The sequence below is a fragment of the Hibiscus syriacus genome, unplaced genomic scaffold (genome assembly GCF_006381635.1).
Source record: "Hibiscus syriacus cultivar Baekdansim isolate YM2019G1 unplaced genomic scaffold, ASM638163v2 tig00110204_pilon, whole genome shotgun sequence".
In the NCBI taxonomy this organism is placed as follows: Eukaryota; Viridiplantae; Streptophyta; class Magnoliopsida; order Malvales; family Malvaceae; genus Hibiscus; species Hibiscus syriacus.
In genome coordinates, this window is record NW_024062626.1 from 560,102 (window position 1) to 580,804 (window position 20,703).

General features: G+C 33.2%; 2 protein-coding genes and 2 pseudogenes across 4 annotated transcripts; all 4 read left to right on the top strand.

The window, feature by feature from the left end:
* Nucleotides 1-2,917: 2,917 nt before the first annotated feature.
* On the top strand, nucleotides 2,918-6,581 carry LOC120219102 (annotated as a pseudogene).
* Nucleotides 6,582-7,562: 981 nt separating this feature from the next.
* On the top strand, nucleotides 7,563-10,530 carry LOC120219101 (annotated as a pseudogene).
* Nucleotides 10,531-11,631: 1,101 nt separating this feature from the next.
* On the top strand, nucleotides 11,632-14,693 carry LOC120219103 (histone-lysine N-methyltransferase, H3 lysine-9 specific SUVH1-like). 3 transcript variants are annotated; one of them, XM_039215952.1, is made up of 3 exons: nucleotides 11,632-11,777; nucleotides 12,381-14,458; nucleotides 14,557-14,669. In XM_039215952.1, the coding sequence occupies exon 2, from the start codon at nucleotides 12,473-12,475 to the stop codon at nucleotides 14,420-14,422; it is 1,950 nt and encodes a 649-aa protein (XP_039071883.1). In that variant the 5' UTR covers nucleotides 11,632-11,777; nucleotides 12,381-12,472; the 3' UTR covers nucleotides 14,423-14,458; nucleotides 14,557-14,669. The 3 variants fall into 3 exon arrangements, with proteins under 3 accessions (XP_039071883.1, XP_039071882.1, XP_039071881.1); XM_039215951.1 differs by having other exon boundaries at nucleotides 12,372-14,693; XM_039215950.1 differs by having other exon boundaries at nucleotides 12,381-14,693.
* A 1,066-nt stretch (nucleotides 14,694-15,759) lies between these two features.
* On the top strand, nucleotides 15,760-20,587 carry LOC120219049. Its single transcript, XM_039215900.1, has 7 exons — nucleotides 15,760-16,442; nucleotides 17,474-17,641; nucleotides 17,759-17,830; nucleotides 18,285-18,398; nucleotides 18,588-18,671; nucleotides 19,496-19,633; nucleotides 20,023-20,587. The coding sequence occupies exons 1-7, from the start codon at nucleotides 15,969-15,971 to the stop codon at nucleotides 20,509-20,511; spliced, it is 1,539 nt and encodes a 512-aa protein (XP_039071831.1). The 5' UTR covers nucleotides 15,760-15,968; the 3' UTR covers nucleotides 20,512-20,587.
* The last annotated feature ends 116 nt before the right edge of the window (nucleotides 20,588-20,703 follow it).

Consider the following 20,703-nt stretch of genomic DNA (forward strand, 5'->3'; position numbering starts at 1 on the left):
GCTTGTCAAAAACCAGAGTTTTTATAAATTTACTAAAATATCTAACCTAATATACAGAGATACTGGCGTAGAAAGAATGGTAAATGTTCATATTTTAGAAGCAAATGTTTTTCAAAATGTTTTTTAATTATAATTATATACATGGCAAAATTTTTATATGATTAAGTTGGAGGAGACACATTGCAATACCGACATCTCCCTAATTAAATTTGAAGGTCACATGGTAGTTCATGTGTCTCTCGTAATTATTATAACAAATAACCCATTCAAACAAATAATTTCAAAATCGTATTATTTTATGAATTTTTTTCATTCACATTATTAAAAAAATATTCCTCTATCAAGAGACTTGACACTATTTTAAATATTCAACTTTCATTTTCGATATTTCTTAATTATCTGCCTTTGGCAAATTGTTTTTTGTTTGTACCATATACATCGAAGTGTCGGATCATGCGCTTAATTCCAAAAATTCAACTCAAGAGGACCAGTTCTTGGACGTATATCTTGTACCGATTTGATAGGATGGAATTAATAAAATTTTAATATATTTTTATTAATTTATGAATAAAAAAATAAAAGCTTTCCAATTTATCCAAATACGTGAAGCCATGCATGCATAATAGCGAAATTTAATTCATAAAAGAAGTGGAGACAGACAAAAAGAGAGACGTCTGCCTGCTTGCTTTTTGCTGTTTCACTTGCGCAAGGGATAATAATGCTTAATTGATGGATCATGAATAACGTGACGCCTTTGCGTTTGCTTTTCTCCTACTCTAATAAAATAGAATATACTTCCAATAAATTATATTATTATTTAATATGATTGGGGATTAGGAGTGGCTGTCTTCATTGATATTAATAAATAATAATATATTAATTTTTTTTATAAATATATTATTTATTTTTAAAAATAGTTGCATATATCATTATCTAATCGGTGAATAAAAATATTTTTTAAAAATAAATTTCAACCTAAGACTCAAAAGTCCAACACATATAAAACATAAACTATTATATAATTAATAAAATAATATTTAAATTAAATCATGGTTAAAATTAATCACATTTATTTTTTATGAAATATATTAATTACAATATAAATCATAAAATATTATAAGAATATATTTATAAATTTTAGTATAACATCAATTATTTTATTATACTTTTAATAATTAAAAAATTAATGAAAAGAGTAAAATAAAATAACAACGAAATATATTAATTATAACAAATTATAAATATTATAAAAATATATTTATAATTTATATTAAAATTAATATATTTTTATTATCTTTTATTCTTCTTCACTAATCTTTTAAGTTTTAATTTTATTACATAACATATGCATATTTTTATTAAAAAATAATATATTTTAATTGATATTATAAATATTTTTTTATAATTTATGTTGTAATCAATATATTTATATAAAAATGTAAATACTTTGAACCACGATTTAATCAAAATATTATTATCATCAATGATATAATAATTATCTACCTTGGTGCATTGGCTAAGTTTTAGACCCCTTATTATATGGTCTCAGGTTTAAATATCCTCTTTACCAAATTATTTTTTATTTATTTTGATGATAAAAATATAACCATTGGATCATATTTTTATAATTGGATTACAAAGATTATCTTAAATCGGTAATCCCTCGTGATTAATAAAGCTAAAACTTGAAAACATAAGGGATGATCTTATTACTATTTCTTCATTAAGTAATATAAGAGTTTTGGAAGGAATGTTAATTCTATGATAAATTTATCCTTTCCTTTTATAATTTTAGTCATTTTTATAAATTAAAGAAAATACCAAAACTGAGAATATCATGTTACGGAGGATAGTCCATTCATCACATATACCGTAGCTTCGATGTTGCCAAATTTCTAATAGTAGGTTCAAGTCACCTCTTAGGGCATGGCCCATTTGCAACCAAATTTTATAAGATTTACTAAATGTGGGTCTAGATTTGAACTTTTTCAAAATTTTAGTATACGTTGTTGCCGTTTTTTTTATTTTACTTAAATTTAAATTTTTTTCTTCAAAATTTCGGATTCAAGTAACTATGTTATAAAGTATACGTATTATCAATAGTAAAGAAAAATCTGAACATATACTATTTATAATCATGCTAAACTATTTAAAAGAAGAAGAAAAAAGAAGTGAATTTTATAAGAAAATTTCTATCCAATTAAATTTATCGTACCCTAAATTGTTTTAACGGTCTTCTTTGATGGATTAAAATGAATAAATTTTTATCATGGTATTTTTTTAGTAATATAATGTGATTACAAGTAGTATATTTTCTAACGATTCTCAATCACTTACCTCTAGAGATAACAACCATCCATTTAATAACTGAAGACAATACATACATACGTGCATCATTGTTGTTGTTCAATTGATCTATGATTATGTAAATATGTGTCTTTGATATATTTTTTTATTAAATTTCTGATACATTTTTTTTATTTCTTTTATTTTGATCTTGAATGATGTCATTATTACAGTGATCGTTAAAAAAAATAATTCTAACCATATATATAAAAGCACACCCTACAAATGTGTCTTTTGAAAATTGTTTATACATGGTGTGTTTTTACCAAAAGAGTTTCATTTTCACTATAGTATTGTTTGAGTGTCGTTTTAAAAAAACAAATTATAAGATATTATTTTAAGATTACGAGTTTGAGTAACTGAATTTGATTTGTTAACTTTTGTGTATTAAAAAATGACTAAAGATAAACTAATATTTATTTCAAGAGAATAACCCAAAGATGAGAAAAACAGCAAGATTCTTTTACCAAATTATTTTTATTTAAAATCTTAACTATTTATATTTCTCAAGATATAATTATCATTATATTTAATAATATTTTAAGAAGAAAAAAAACACAGTATTCACATCACTGAATAAAACACATTTATAATTTCCTCTCGAGCTTCTTGCTGGTGTGCAGGCTATGGAGAGTTGATAAATGCGTTGGTTTCTTCTTTATTTTCTCGATCAAACTTCATTAAGCTTCCTTCTCCTGCAAATTGATACGCTTTTGATTTCCACTATCTCCAAATCAAAGTAAGGTTTTCTGTTTCTTTTCTTAATTATTTAATTTTGAAATTCTACCTTTATTTTTTTCCCCTTGGATATTTTAAGGATTTATTTTATTTATTTTAGCTGTTGAGAGTTGATCGTCTGGGTTTATTTTTTTGTCTTTCTATAAAGAACTTTCAGCTTTTAGATCCTCTTCTGGGGTTTTCTGTCTTTTCATCAGACTAGTTTCAATAATCTTCGTTTTAACTCCCATTTTAAAGCTTTGTTGTTGCTTTTTAGTGTCATGCAACGAGCTTATAATTTTCCTTTTAATGCTGTAATAATCTGAGGATTTTGTGATGTTTACGATTCTTCATTTTATTTATTTATTGGCGAACAAATTATAACATTATAGCCCTTAACTATTTTTTCAAAAAATATTTGGTTTTTTTTCACATCAAATTTATTTATTTTTTCCAGCTTTAGTTTATCTGAGGTCTGATTTGCATCTTTACTATTTTATTCTCTTAAGTTTTTGCCTTATGCCTTCTTCTTCTTTTAAATGACTGTTGAAGCGTGGATCCTTTCTTAATTTTAGGCTTCTTTGTGTTATTTACATTTGTTTTGTAGGAGAAATGTGGTTTCTTTTTATCTCTTTGAGGTGGCATTTGTTATATTAGGCTTTTGGGCATGTTAGTTTATTCAATACAGAGTTTGGGTTTGAAGAACTTTGAATGATAAAGGAGTTTGTGGTCTAACGCTTGCATGCATGCATTTATTCTTGAAATGGACCGTATTTGGTAATTTCATTAACTTTTAAGAGAAGTAGAAGAATATTTTTGTTACATATACGAGAAAGATGTTTTTGGATCATTTGGATCCAAGGGGAAGTTTAAATGAATAGCTGGGTCCAATTTCAGGCTCTAAATTTTGTTGCTGACTTGTGAAGCTTCAGGTATGCGGTCAGGTGGCTTTCAAGTCGACTTTAGGGCTGGTATAGTTGTTTGCATATGGATAGGTATAGTTGTTTGCATATGGATATTTGTTTGAGAATTTGGGGGGAAAAGTTGCTGTAAGTAAAAGCAATTACATGGGAATTCAGACAATGGGGTCTCAAGGTGATAGTGGTAGTAATGGCAAACAGTTGCAATTTCAGCAGTTGACTCGGCAAAATTCGATGTATAGTCTCACATTGGACGAGGTACAAACTCAGATGGGTGACGTGGGAAAACCTCTGAGTAGCATGAACCTAGATGAGCTTCTCAAGAATGTATGGACCTTAGAGGCTAACCAAACTTTCGGTATGGAAGCTGAAGGCACACCCCTGATCAATCAAACTTCTCTGCAGTGTCAGGTGAGTTTGTCACTAACCGGTGCTTTCAGCAAGAAGACAGTTGATGAGGTCTGGAGAGATATTCAACAAAGCAAAAATGATGGAAAGGAAATCTAGAGAAAGGCAGCCTACCCTGTGAGAAACGACATTGGAGGATTTTCTTGTGAAAACCGAAGTTGTTTCTGAAGCATCTATAAACGTTAATGCTGGTGCTTCTGTTTGTGGGGTAGATCTGGGGGTTGCTCCTCAGTTTGCGCAGCAAGGTCAGTGGATGCCATACCCACAGCCACTATATCACCATCCTGATCGAAGTATAATGGGGGTTTATATGCTACCCCAGCGTTTAATGGATGTCTCGTACCCAGAGAACCAGCTGCAGTTGCATTCACCTTTGATGGGAACATTATCAGATACACAAGCATCTGGAAGGAAAAGAGGTGCTTCTGAGGAAATGGTTGAAAAAAATGTTGAAATGAGACAAAAGAGGATGATAAGGAATAGGGAATCTGCAGCACGCTCACGAGCAAGGAAGCTGGTCAGCTTTTATTTGTTTTCATCTCTAAGAATGTGATGCATGTTTTCTGAATTATGAGTGACGTGAAAGATATCTATGAACAGGCTTATACTAATGAACTGGAGAACAGTCTCAAGCCTTGAAGAGGAAAATGAGAGGCTGAGGAAACGAAAGGTGAGATCTGTCTTCTAAGACACTTTTCTCATTCATTTACATTCAATTCGTGATCTTGAAACATTTTATTTTTAAAGTAGAAAATGTTATTAATTTTTCCCAACATGTTCTTTGAAGAAGAGTATCTATTTATTCATGTCTGTAAGTTGATAGCCTGTATACACTATGTCCATATTCTATTAAAAATCAATTCGTATATCATCAAAGCATTTGAACTAGATACTTTTATATCCATAAATCTTGGAACTTAAATATGGGCAATTGTAGATATTAAACATTCCAACTGCTTGCAGATTAAACTCTTTTTCCTCTGTATGCGATACCAGTTGTATGATATTTATGGTATCTCCCTATTTGGTTTGCAGCCATTCTTCGTATGGGTAGATCATGATGCTTCCTTGTGTTGTTCCCTTTTCTCATAACCTAAATCGAACAAAATATTATTCGGCCTGAACCGAACTATGATTCAGATTCCAGTTAAACTAGAAAAACCCTGCTTTTATGCAAACACCTTGCATTCCTAGCCATACCCTTATATTACTGAACATGCAGCTAGAAAGTATATGTGTTCCACCTGTTGTTTGCTAGGGCTATCTAAGGTCTCTTCTCAACACCACGAACGGTGGGTGAAGTAGCACTTTTCATCTATGATAAATCAGTCTGCTATAGTAATGCCGGCTTCTTACTCATTATCTATCTTGATAATTTTATCTTCCTTGTTTGTGTGCTCTCAATTCTTAGACCTCAGATTTCAACCTTTTCTCCTTAAATCCGCTGCCAAATCCGACTTTTCTTTTCTCATCCAATTAATTCTGAAATGATACTGCACTCTCTACAACCAACTTTTCTTTGATAAAATGCATTTGTTAATGGACTAGAGATTAATAATAGGCAGAATGCTAGACTCTTAGTTTTAGTGAGCCGGGATCAAAACCTGGCAACCTCAAGTATGAATTGTCGGTATGCCTTGTTCCTGTCCTTCATTCTTGATCAATTTTCCTACCTATGCCGTTCACATTTAACTTGCATCTTGAATCGTCCTAAGCATCCGAAATGGCTAGAATTTAAACAATATAGAAGCTGACCCCAAATTGTGATCGAGCTCGTGTTACAGTTCAAGAATCATATTTTTTCAATGCTAATGATGCTCGTTCAGTTCATGTTTGCTTCTGCATATGGTTTTTCATTCATGGTTTCAGACATGCAAAATTCTACAAGTAGTGCATAAATTGGAAGTCTAACCTTCTTTTTTAATTCAGTAGTGCTGCCGCATACGATTCGTTTTAATTCTTGGTTTCGGATGTTAAATTCTCAGGAGCTGGAGAAGATGCTGCCGTCTGCACCACCTCCCGAGCCAAAATATCAGCATCGTAGAACATCATCAGCACCATTCTAACAATCCGTAGCAGCTAGTGTGAAAGTTTTGCATATACAAACCAGCTTCTGGCTTCTGTTTCTGGTTCAACTTGAGGCATAAGTTTATGAGTAGCCATCTTGCGGAGGCAGCCATTGTTTCATACGCTGGTAATGGTTGCTTCTCTTGTAAGAGATTTTTTCTTTATACTATGAAACCAATTCAACTTGTAAGGTTAGTGTCTAAATGTGTAGTTGCGAGCAATTTATTCGTTTCCTTACATTCTCTTGATACGAGGATTAATCGGTTTAAACTGATTTGACTTACCGAACGGATCAATTTGGATGACTCGGCTCGATTAATCGAATTATCTAAATCAATATATATATATGTTCAGTAATTTATTTTCATTCATCAAATGATCTTAAATTTGTGTAAAATCCAAGAGTTTTAAATTATTTAGGTAGATCTTAATTTCTCTAAATATATATATATATATATATATATGAAACAACCTGGGACCTTTCGTACAAATGTTCTAGTATTTAACCATTAAACTAAATTAAGAATCTGTTCATGTTTCATCAAAAAGTAATATTAATTTAGATAATAGTCAGATTAAAAAATAAATTAAAAATTATGTGTTCACTTCATTTGAGAATAAAAAATTTAATTAATCTCTTCATATACTTTATAGAACATTATAAAAATTAAATTTATAATATATATTTATTATAAAATAAAAAATATTTAATTCTTTTATAATAAAATTATTATCATTTTCTGAAATCATGTATCGTTAATAAAAATATATAATCATATTTTTATAGGTTATGAACTGAAATTATTTATGTATGCGTATAGTTTATATTATTTTAAAATATTTTTAATTAAATTTAAATTAAGATATAGTATTAATTAATGTATTATTCATATTATTTAAATTAATATTTTTATTAATGTGTCACGTTATCAATTTAACATTTTAATAACCAAAATTTGATAAAATGGATTAAAACTTAATATTTTTAAATTTAATAAATAAGTGTACAAAAATGAAAGGTAAGTGACCACTCCTGTAGTTTACCCTATTTATATTGTCTTAACATTTAAATATACAATTTAATAGAGTGTCACAATTTCTTTCAACAAACCCCATTTTTGAAACTCAAAAAGTTATTTCAACAAAGCTTCAATCTCTCTCAAAGATCAGTGTTCTCTTCTCCTTTTCCTGCTCTTCGCCTCTCCCAACAGGTATTCGCGCCCTTTATTACTCTTGCTCTTTTTTTCTTCTTCTTTATATTCAAGAGAGGACCCTAGATCTATTTGTCTTTGTTTCCCTTTTCTTTTTATTTTGGCTCTTTTTATGTAAATTGTTGTTGTTGTTGCTTTCTTTTTTGCACTTCAAGTAAAAGTTTCTAAAAAAATGAAATGGTCTCTTGGTTGTAAAGAAAAATGGATTTTCCTCCTAAGAGGACTGATTTTTTTGTTATTTTGTTTCGCATAGGACATTGGTTTTATGCACGAACAAGTCGAGGATTGACAAAAGTGAAACGGGTAATTGCTGGTTCGGAGAAAAAAAAGGAAAACTTTTGGTTAAAAGGCCTTATTTTTGTTTAATCTTGGTTGGCATAGGAAAGAAAATGTATTTTCGATTGGTCTTTTGAGAGGGGATTTGGTATATTAGGTTTTTGGTTGTGTTAGTTTATCAATTCCGTGTTCAGGTACGGGTTGGGGTTTGAAGAGCTTTGAATGAGGGGAGTTTGGGGTCTGCCTTGTGCATTTATGCATTTGTTCTTGAAATAAAATGTATCTGATAATTTCATTTCTCTAAGAGAAGCAGAGAGTTATTTACTTTTGTTCCATGTATCTTGTTGCGTATATGAGAAAAGATGTTTTTGAATCATTCGGACTGAAGAGAGTTTATATGAATGGTCAGGTCTAATTCCAGGCTCTAATTTTTGGAGCTGACTGATAAACTTCAGGTGTGCGGTCGGTGGGGTGGTTTCAGGTGGACTTTAAGAATGATATAGTTCTCATAGAGTTTTTGTTTTGAGATTCGGACAAACTCGGCTTAAGTAAAGGTGATTACATGGGAATTCAGACAATGGGGTCTCAAGGTGATGGTGTTAGTAATGGCAATCAGTTACAATGTCAGCAATTAACACGGCAAAATTCAATGTATAGTCTCACGTTGGATGAGGTCCAAAATCAGTTGGCTGACTTGGGAAAACCTCTGAACAGCATGAACCTGGATGAACTTCTCAAGAGTGTATGGACCTTGGAGGGTAACCAGACTTTTGGTACGGACACCGAAGGAACAGCAGTTACCAATCATACCTCTCTGCAGCGTCAGGCAAGTTTGTCGTTAACGAGTGCTTTGAGCAAGAAGACGGTTGATGAGGTTTGGAAAGATATTCGACAAAGTAAAATTGACGGGGAAAAGAAATCTAGAGAAAGGCAGCCTATCCTTGGAGAAATGACATTGGAGGATTTCTTGTGAAGGCCGGAGTTGTTACTGAAGCATCAACTGATGAAAATGTTGGTGTTCCTATTGCTGAGGTCAATCCAAGTGTTGCAACGCAGTTTGCAGAACACGGTCAGTGGATGCAGTACCCGCAACAACCACAATATCATCATCCACAACAAAGTATAATGGGGGTTTATATGCCGGCCCAGCATATGCCACAGCCATTAGCCTTAGTGAATCCTGGTGCAATGGATGTCTCTTACCCAGAGAACCAGGTGGCATTGCCTTCGCCTTTGATGGGAACATTATCAGATACTCAGACATCTAGAAGGAAAAGAGATACCCCGAGGACATTGTTGAAAAAACTGTTGAAAGGATACAGAAGAGGATGATAAAGAACAGGGAATCTGCAGCACGTTCACGAGCAAGGAAGCAGGTCGGCTTTCATTTATTCTCTCTCTCAAACTTGCATGACAATCATACCGCTCCTTTTGTTCTATTTGAAATGTTTTTATGATATCATTTTCCGAATTATCAAGTGAACCCGAAAGATATTTATAAACAGGCTTATACTAATGAACTGGAGAACAAAGTTTCACGACTAGAAGAGGAAAACGAAAAGCTGAGAAAGCAGAAGGTTAGATCTGTTTTAGAACCCACTTTCCTGACTCATTTACACTCAATTCATGAACTTTAAACGGTTTATTTTAAAAGTATAATAGATTCAATTTTTTTCCAACCTGTTCTTTGACAGAACTAGTATTTTTCGTGTTTGCATTTCCAATATATATTTACTTGTGCCTTTTCATTGATAACCTGTATCCATAGTTATTTTTCGTGTTTGCATTTCCAATATATATTTACTTGTTCCTTTTCATTGATAACCTGTATCCATAGTTGGTTTGCAGTTGTTCCTCCTCTTCAAGTAGATCATATTGTTTACTTGTATCGTTCCAGTTTCTCGTTATCTAAACGAATATATATCACAGCATTTTAAATCAAGTTTGATGCATTCTTCAGTTTTGCACGGCGAGTGGTTTTATGAGAATCGAAAGTTTGTTTTGTTTTTTTTGATCGGTCTAAAGGCCGTCTTGCCTTAATCCTGCATTTTACTAAATCCTATAGGTTTTCTGACAATGTTAAAAGGTACTGATCATAGTCAATAAATGAAACATTTCGAAACCAATCAAACCATCAATTGTATGATTCGTATCCTCTGCCATGCGCAGCCAAACCGACCGTGAACCTCCATGGACTCCGAATGACATATCATCTTTTCATTCATCTGTGCTTCTGCATAAAATTCATTTTCATTCTTGGTTTCTGATCTTTATACTCTTAGGAGCTGGATAAGATGTTGCCATCTGCACCACCACCGGAGCCAAAATATCAGCTTCGCAGAACATCGTCTGCCCCGTTCTAACAATTTCCTTAGCGGATACTGTGGAAGTTTTGCATATACAAACCAGCGTCTGGCTTCTGTTTCTAGTTTCAATTGAGGCATAAGATAAAAAGTGAGCACCACAATGTGCAATGCCGTCTGGAAGCTACCATTGATGGTTGCTTCGAACTTGTAAGAGTTTTTTACCAAATGTATCTACCATGTTTTAATATGAAATCAATTCAAACTAGAAATCTTCATCCTACCTTTGCCGCGAATGTGTAGTTTTGTGTCTTTTCTTTTTCTCTTGATCTGCGCATTTCGCCATTTTTGCAAAGTTTATCGAGCAAACACACGTGCATACAAGGATAGTAGTAAATTATTTTAACTGAAAAAGCTGAGTCATCGTTCTTAAATGACATTTTTTTAATGTGAACAAATCGACACTCCTATTTTTACAATTTCTAACAAACGTGGTTAAAGATAATGTTTTTTTTTAAGTATTGGATTTGAGTAAACGAACCATAATATATGATTTAATTATTGAAAGATTACCGATAAACGTAAATCAAAGTCAAACATCGTGATAAAATCATCTACAAAAACAGATTGCATATCAAAATCAAATTCAAAGGTTCAAATCAGGGAAGATCAGTAAAATAACAAATGAGTGACATCTTAATCAGTCGCGATGATATTAAATCTAATTCCAAGATAAATAAATGGTAGGAATAACAAAACGACCAAAGAAAATCCTAAAATATATGCTAAAAAGTAGAAAAATCTAATTCCAAGATAAATAAATGGTAGGAACAACAAAACAACCAAAGAAAATCCTAAAATGTATGCTAAAAGGTAGAAAAATTGACATAAAACAGAAAATTCATGTCATAAAAATATATTTATTGGAAAAAAAATAAAGATACGAGATAAAAAGAATAGTAACAATGATAATGTAATACTAAAACTGATAACACCCTCTATCAACCAAAAGATAAAAAAAAGGAACAAACAATAGTATAGAGAAAAGAAAAGAGGGAGCGGCCAGATATATATACCACTTATTGAAGTTTGATTCTATTCAACATATATATTTTGATCAAATTTATCTATTATATAAATAAATAAATAATTTAAATTTATTTAGACTATTTTCCTGAATTTTTTTATTTAACCTTTATTACATCAAGACATAAACCAATAATAATTAGAAATAAAATCTGTGTTAGGATATCAAATTTATTAATGCAAACAATCTGGGCTGTGAATAATAATTATATTTGATTTTTTTAACTTTAGATAGAATTTTGGTACAAATACGAGCAAGAACACTTTTAATAATAATGGAAACCAAAGCAGTGTCAGTCAAACGGGTACAAAGCAGTGAAGGAGCACTCGTAAACAAGTACCAAAAAAACCAAAGCTCTTGCAACAGAGTTTCAATTTTCTTTCCTAGTTTTTGACTGTTTAATTTCGTCTTCTCCAGTTCGTGCTCTTTGCCTTTCCAGCAGGTAATAGCTCCTTTTCTTACTTATGAAACTCTAATTTCTTTGTTTTCTTCCTCCTCATATTCAAGAGAGAATCGTAGATCTGTTTTTCTTTATTTTTCCCCTCTATGTTTCGGTAGATTTGTTGTATATATAATTTGTGTTGTTTTTTAGCAGGACCAAGTAAAAGTTTGTGAAAATGAAATGGGTATCTCTTGGTTCTAAAGAAAAACGAGTTTATTTTTGTATGTGTAATTTTATTTCACTTAGGAAATTGATTTCTGTGCATGTATAAATTTTAGAAAAATGAAACGAGTATTTTTCAGGTTTTGAAGAAAAAAGGAATTTTTTTTTGGGCTAAAAACCCTAATTCGTGTTTAGTTTTGGCTCGAACAGGAGCTTGGGTTTGTCATAGAAGAGGGAAAACTGGAGTGATTTGAAGAAAAGGGAGGAAATTGGTTGAAAAGCTTTATTTTTGTGCAATTTTGTTTCACTTAGGATGATCGTCTTTTTGCATGAACATGCCATGGGTGGAGCAACATGAAATGGATATTTCCTGTTTTTGAAGAGAAATGAAAAAACAATGGTTAAAAATCTTTGTTTTGTTGGTATTTTTAGTCCATACAGGAGCTTGTTTTGTGCATAGAAGTGGGAGAACTGGAGCGATTTGAAGAAAAAGGAGGGAAAAACTCGGTTGAAAAGCTTGAATTTTGTTTGAAATGGACGGAGGGTTAGGTGGAAACACTGTTCCGACGAATACCAGTGACAAATCTAGAGTTTTGAATGTAAAGCCACTACGAACATTGTTTCCACTATTCCCTGAGCCGCCTGAGGGTCCTCCTTTTGTTTGTGTACCACCAAATGGCCCTTTCCCGTCAGGGTTTTCACCATTTTTCCCTTTTAGTGGTCTGCAAGGATCCCAATCTACGCCCGACCTTAACCAAAATCATTTCAATTCAACTGCTGTTCCGCTTCGGTCGTTCAGAGCCGAACCGCCAGGTTCTGGCAATGGCAATCATAAACACAAGTCAGCAGGACCAAGCTCCGTGAAAAGGAAAGCAAAGAGGAGAAAAGAATCAGAATCTGTATTAACTTCACTAATGAATTTAATTCCTGGAATTAGTTTACCCGAACGAGACGATGGTAACAGGGAATTGGTTGAAAGTGTGCTTTTGCGGTTCGATGCACTTAGGAGAAAACTTAGCCAAATGGAAGATGCAAAGGAATTACATTCTGGCATTATTAAGCGTTCGGACTTGAAAGCTGCCAACATGATGTTCACCAAAGGGGTACGGACTAACATGAAAAAGAGAATCGGGGTTGTTCCTGGTGTTGAAATTGGGGACATTTTCTTCTTCAGGATGGAGTTGTCTTTAGTGGGGTTGCATTTTCCGTCCATGGCTGGAATTGACTACATGGCTGTCAAGGGTGGTGAATCAGAGGGTGAGCGGCTGGCTTTAAACATTGTTGCATCTGGAGGGTATGATGACGATGATGAAGATCCGGATGTTTTGGTATATAGTGGTCAAGGTGGGAGTGCGAGTAGAGATAAAGAAGCATCAGATCAGCAGCTTGTAAGGGGCAATCTTGCTTTGGAAAGGAGCTTCCATCGAGGCAATGAAGTACGAGTCATACGAGGTTTGAATGTCAGTCTAGTGTCGAAGGTTTATGTGTATGATGGGCTTTACAAGATCCAAGAGTTGTGGACGGAGAAAGGGAAGTCAGGTTGTAATATGTTCAAGTATAAACTGGTAAGGATCCCTGGACAGCCAGCTGCTTTTGCCACTTGGAAATCGATTCAGAAGTGGAAAGAGTCTTCGAGGGTCGGACTTATTCTTCCTGACATCACTTCAGGTGCAGAAAGCATGCCTGTTTCACTCGTAAATGAGGTTGATGACGAGAAGGGCCCTGCTCACTTCACATATTCCCCAACCGTCAGGTATTCAAAATCATTCAAACTAGTGCAACCTTCGTATGTTTGCAACTGCCACGACGCGTGTCAACCTGGAGATTCTAGCTGTTCCTGCATTCAGAAAAACGGAGGTGATTTCCCTTACACTACGAATGGGGTTCTAGCATGTCGAAAACCCATGATATATGAATGTGGTCCTTCGTGCCCATGCATTCGAAATTGCAAAAACCGGGTTATACAAACTGGTTTGAAAGCTCGCTTAGAAGTTTTTAAGACAAGAGATCGTGGTTGGGGTCTACGGTCTTGGGACCCTATTCGAGCAGGTACATTTATCTGTGAATATGCAGGTGAAGTTATTGATGAAACCAACGCAAGGCAGGATGGTGAAAACGAGTACGTTTTTCATACAAGCCGTCTCTACAAATCCTTCAAGTGGAATTTCGAATCTGAAAGTACTGAAGATTTTGATATCCCGTCTCCCGTAATCATAAGTTCGAAGAACAGTGGCAATGTAGCTCGATTTATGAACCATAGTTGCTCTCCAAATGTTTTCTGGCAGCCAATCATGTATGAAAGTAATAATGAAGCGTTTCTACATATTGCATTTTTTGCAAAGAAACACATCCCTCCCATGACAGAGCTGACATTCGATTATGGTACTCCGCTGTCAGACGGGACCGACGCCGACAACAACCCTGCATACGGAAAGAAGCAATGTTTATGCGGATCAGCTAAATGCTGTGATTATTTCTACTGAGCTTCTGATTGCCGACTTCTTGGTCTCGTGAAGGAGGTACGGAATCTAGGTAATCTTTGTCTAAAATCATGCAACTCTATGCATTTCATCTTAATGTTTGTAGCCTGTTTTTATGTTACTGCCATTAATTGCAGAAGAACTGGAAAATGTATGGAATACCATGTTCGATGGTGGTTTTGTAGAACGTTAATCTATGGTTAAAGTTAATGGCAAATTACTTGGTATTTCACTTTCATCTGCAACCGACACGCACATACAAGTAAGAATGTGTTCGTGTTCGTTTGTTTATTTTTGAAGATGTTTATGTTTGGTCTGTGTTAATTTAAATTTTTAATATCATATTTGTATTCGTTTATTTATTTTTAAAGGTATTTGTGTTCGTTTATTTATTGTTAACGAATATATTCTTTTATATTTAGCGTTCATTTATGTGTTACCTTTTAATTTTTAAACTAGAGAAAAATGGTAAAATTAAGCCACTAGTGCTTAAACTTCTTAAGATTCATAGTTTAAACTCTAAATGTCATCGTGTGTTCAATTTAGTCTATACATTCATCAACATTTAAAATGTGAAAAAATAAAAGGAAAATGAGAATAAGGTAAACAAGCTTCTAAACGAACTTGTTTATGATCATAAACGAATGAGTCGATAAACAAGCTCATAAACGAGATTATTCGAGGATATCAACAAATTGAAAATATCTCAGTTCGTGTTTGTTCGTTTATCAAATGAACATAAATTTTTTATTAATACTTGTTTATTTAGTTTAACAAACAAATACAAACTAAAGTTATATATACGGTTTATGAATAATTAACTAAAAATTCTATTCATTTACACTGTATATATGAGTATTAAATGTGAAAATAATTTAAAAACTGACTCAAAATGATTTTTTATTAAGTATTCATCTTCAACACTGGTATTTGATGCAATCCAGTTGTAGTTATAAAATATGAGGCTTCAAAGATTCTATGAAGACAAAGGAAGAAACTTGCAAAAGGAAACTCAACATATCCATGTCCTTGCATCCGAATCCGAGTTCAATAAGGTAAGCACGGAAGAATACATAAGGTATCGTATATTAATAGATCAACGGAAGATTACATGATGTATCGGATATTAATAGATCAAATATCGATAGTTGAATTAAAAAAAACTTTGCGGAGGATAATATATTCCACCAAAAACTATTTGTAATGGATATAATGATGAAGCCTTTCCTCTAGAGACGAAGAACCGGATAAGATGTGTTCAAAACGCTGTTTGCGTACCTTAAACTTCAATCACAGATGAATTTGCTTATAAACACGAATGATTTTACGTTTCATGTTAATCTCCTAATCTCTAGCGCCAATATTTTAGATCGAAACTCAAGCCGTTGAATCGCGCGGCACGTGCTGTTAAATTTAAATTCCAATAGCGCCAGCGTACAGAGGTGCAGCTGATAACATCAATGAGACAATTATTATTGAGGGGGAAAAGTCAATTATTTTATTTTGTCAATGATCAAAAAACAAAATCACTTTTCTCGAGAAAAGATTAATGGCGGCTTCTTCAGCTTTTGAATCCTCTTTAAGAAGAGGGAATCCGACAACAGCGGCGTCCTCTAGAAAAACGACACCGTCCAACTCTTCGGCAAGAGCTGCGGCAGCTCCCCCTCGGAGATCCAGAAGCGTAAGTGCCTTCTCAAGAACCTCTAATTCCGATTTCTCCGATTTCTCCATTAAAAGAGACAATCCTCTCTTTGACAACAACAACGACGACTATGACGAAGCTGGGTTCCCGAATTCCGGCCGAATCACCTCTAAAACGATGGTCAAAGCAACCGCCGCCGATGATTACAATAACAAGCGAGGTCGATCTGTTTCCAGATTTGGCTCCGATAGTAAACACGGGTCGGGTTCGGGGAATAGCCAGGAATTGTCTCGGGGCTTGTCCGTTGTGGATACAAGGAGAAGTGGTCGCTCCGTCTCCCGCAATCCACCACTTTCAAGAACGCATTTCGCTACTTCTGAGGTTTTGCTGACTTTCAATTCCATTTTTTTAAATCTGATTTTTGTTTAATTTAATATCAAATTTTGAATGAGTGTTTTGCTCAGGGCTGAAAAATATTGAGAAAACCCAAAATTGACTATAGCTCTGCTGCTCTTGTGTTCGTTGTCTTTGACTAGATTATTTATTTATTTTTGAAATCGGTGGGCTTTTGATTCAAGTAATGGATAAATTTTTATTGTTCAAATTGATCTTAACTGAATTTATTTGTTTTATATAATTTTAATTATTTTGAATTTATAACATAAAAATAAATATATTTGTAATTACTGATAAAACTTAAAAAAATTATAATAAAAATTATATTTTTCAAAACTTAAAAAAACCTGAACTTAACTGATGAATTTGGTTTGGATTAGTTTGATTATCTATGAAATTCGGTTCTGTTTTTAAAACAAAATATTGAGATTTTTATTCCAATTTGAATCATAATTTGCTTAGATCTCAAATTCTGATTATATACGTTAAGTTCATGTGTTCTACATTAGTTGAAAATATTTTATATTTATATAAAATTTCGATGTATTAGTCATATTATATTTATTTTGAAATATTTCTGAATTTGCTTTGTTTTTTATTGTTTTATTTTCTTTCATGCTATGCTTGTGTCGTGTGATCCTATTATGTCTACTATTGCCAAAGTCTTATTTTTTCTACTTGGGTTTTTTCTTTTCTCTCTCATTGAAAATGGAAAAGTAAATTGTAAAACAACCAAATTACATTTGAGGAATTAGTTCTATCAAATGTAAAACTGATATTCAAGTACAATAATTTAATTATATTACAGAACATTATTTTCATTTATATTAGTATATATTATATTTTATACTTGTTACATAATAATGTAAATAATTTATTTTCTAAATAGATAAACTTGATCTTACCAAATGAGCTGGCCAACTAAGTTGGATTGAAATTACTTGGTTAATCATAAGAAGCCTTTTTCTATTCCTTTTTTTAAAATTATTTTTACTGATATTTCTTTATTTTGGTAGAGTGAGGTGGAGCAAGAAGGTAATTCCCGGATGAAATCCAAGATTAAGGGTAGTTTACTAGCTACTTCGGGGAATGGTCAAAAGGGTAATTTAGTCCAAAGCATATCTAGTTTGACACGGTCTGGCCAGCGGAAGTGTATAGATCCTTCGGATTCTCCTACAAGTTTGGTACTAACTTTATAGGCCTTTTCTTATTTCTTAATAAAATGTTTTTGAAAGATTTGTTTGATATTGAATGCGAACAAGGAGTCTTTCTTTGTAATGTAATTTTTTTTTTTGGTTTAGTCTCGAGTAGAATCTGCAAAATGGAGTGATTTAGTCTCAACAGGTTCTTTTCCAGAAGCTGAACCAGTGGAGGTGAGATTTTGGGTAATATGAATTGGTTGTTGTATGTGGAAGTTTTAATCACTGCCTGGAATAAAACTGAGAAACCTAAAAATCTTTCAAGTCGGTTGTAGTTGAGTTCGGTTCAGTTTTAGTCCGGACTCTGGATAATATATAAACACATTTGTTCTGTTTCTGGATGAGAAATTAAGAACCTGATGGACCAAATTGATCCAAGTTGGTAGAATTTGGTTTCGTATGACATTTGATTCATCTTCTATTTGGTTTTAAGAATATCAAAATACTGAACGGTAACTGTAATTTCTTTTTAAAATTGGGCCATTATTAGTTATTATCCATTCTCCGGTTAATTTATTGAATCATAGTTTAAGAAGTGCTTAATATTTGAATCTCGGAGCTGATCAATATATAAGTTTACATGTCAAAGTCTGCTGATCATTTTGTTTGTCCTGCTTTATTTTTCCAGCCATTTGAAGGGGATAATTTTGTGGGAGATGATTCTGCTGCTAGCGACAGATACAGTACTGTTAAATCCGAAGTGATGCGGGCTATTTCCGACATCCAAAATGAGCTTCATGGTGTAAGTTATTTTATTTTTTTGGATTCAAGATTCTACTTTGGGTCCCTAGATGAGTTCAAGTCCTTAAACACTAGTTACTTTTGTCTTTGAAGCTGCTTCTCAACATGCTCTTTTAAACTATGACCCTCCTAGTACAGACGTCAAACTGTTTGCCGGTCAGTGATCTGTTATTGCTTCTTATGATTTCAGGCTATCAGGAGGAATAATCCAACTACCGATGTAGTCGAGTTTGTGTCAGATATACAACATGAATATGCTACAAAACTCGAGCAGGTAATTTTCTTCTTTGCAATCATCTATATTACTCAGGAATAACGACTCGTATGCAAGTGTCAGATTTGGGCATGCATTTGACACATGTCTGTTCAATGTTCAGTATATAGGGTACTTAATGGGTCAGGTCCTCGTATTTATATCCGAAAATGTATTAGACAAGGGTTTCAAATATGAGCACTTGAAAGAAAAATTTAAAATCAAAGTAGCATAGCTGCAATGACTTCAACATTAATCTTCTTACTTGCAGTCTAGCTTCATTTATTGTTGCTATATTAGGAGTTCTGAGATACTATTAGGCAGCATTTAGAGAGTAGTGTGTGATATTTGAGTTAAAGATATATGTTAGAGGCGAAGAAGGGTGATGCCAATTTTGTAAGACATTTATAATTTTCAGATAGATTTGAGTTGAAGAGATACGAGCACTTGGCCACTAATATCACCCTATTTTCTTTAAACTGTGCCAATCCATTTTGGTCTGGATGTGTGAGGCAGATCAGCAGCACATTCCCTTTGGTTGGCCAGATCAGAGGCCTACGGCTTTTTCTTCTTCTTCCCACCTCCTTCCCTCTTCCTTTGGGGCGTTGGACCCTCAGTATAATCTGGTGATTGCTAGGATTCTTTTACCATGTGTCCTGATTGGATTGGTTGTTCTGGCCTTGTCAACCAATTTAATAGTGTTGTTTAATCTCAGCCAAATTACTTGACAGAATGAAAGTTTAACATAAGTAAAAATATTTGTTCTTTTAGGTACCAAATTTTAATGTTACTCTGGCTAAATAAATATTTAACCAGTATATTTTCCTATTTCCTTACTTTTGCAGTCCCAGGAACGTGCCAGACAACTTCGAGCTGACATAGCTGTAGAGGAACACCGGGGCATGGAGCTTAGTAGGATCCTTAAGGAAGTGCTTCCAGATGCCAAGGCTCCTAGCACAAAAAAATCTCGTCCAGGAAGAAAAGTAAGCATTAAGACAATTTCTGAAACAGTTTTACATTTTACATACTAAGGCACTATTTGTGCTGCTCCATGCCTATAATTGCTCATATGTTTATTGAACCAGTCCTATCGAAGAAAACTTTATTCAGATTCTTGTGTTCATTTCAGCTAATTGTTCATGCAGTTTATTGGGTTCTTTATATGAGAGAATTTGATTCTGTTCTAGAGCTATGCACTCTCATTCGTATGAATCTCATTTTAAGTTGGAGTAACTTTCGCTGCAGTTGTTTACTCATTTTACATCACTGATCCTTATATTGAGAATTTTAGCGTTAATCTGCAGATATGCTGGTCTTTGAGTTTGCTTCTTTGCTTTCTCTCTAAATCAATTCTACTTAAATATGGTGACAGTCTAGTATCGAGAGAAGGAAGATATCGAAATGTCTGACCGATGATGCCCTCGCCTATTTTGATGAGTGCGTCTCACTATCAACATTTGACGGCTCAGACTTCTCATCAATAGAAGATCCACCAGTCAAATGTGTGGGCACCGTTGATGTTGATGGAATATTTTTACCGCAGGCAAACAGTTCGGACAACGAATGGAATCGAAAACTCCAGTTTTCCTTTTCTCCCAAACCAGGTCCGATATGCGAGATCCAACAAGACATTAAGAAGTATGTCAAAGGTTTCGAGAAAGACGTCGGGAAGATCAACAATGGTTCACAAATTATACAAAGAAATCCTTATGATCCTAACGAATATAATTTGCAGGCCTCACAACAAAGCTTGTTGTTTGATCATGTGTTCCTCAAAAACAGGTTAGATTCAGGAAATTTGCTTCTCTGCAGCGGCGGATGTTTTTCAGCTTCATTATTGTCTTTTGCTTCTTTAATCTAAATTTTATTTACTTCTAAACATAAATAAATTTAGTATTATACCATTATTTGTTTTCGTATTTTTCGTGCATACGGATTGTTTTATATTTAATTTTTACAAATTATCAATGTATATATTAATTAATTTTTGTTTTAATATGTAAACCAATGTTTATTTTGTTTTATTTTTTAATATTTCATTGAAATTAAATAT

Excerpts from the sequence above, each read along its gene's own strand:
- LOC120219103 (XM_039215951.1), top strand. The coding sequence starts at position 12,473 with ATGGACGGAGGGTTAGGTGGAAACACTGTTCCGACGAATACCAGTGAC.
- LOC120219049 (XM_039215900.1), top strand. The coding sequence starts at position 15,969 with ATGGCGGCTTCTTCAGCTTTTGAATCCTCTTTAAGAAGAGGGAATCCG. Across the intron at positions 16,443-17,473 it reads CGCATTTCGCTACTTCTGAG|AGTGAGGTGGAGCAAGAAGG; the intron begins GTTTTGCTGACT and ends TTATTTTGGTAG. Across the intron at positions 18,399-18,587 it reads TCCAAAATGAGCTTCATGGT|GCTATCAGGAGGAATAATCC; the intron begins GTAAGTTATTTT and ends TTATGATTTCAG.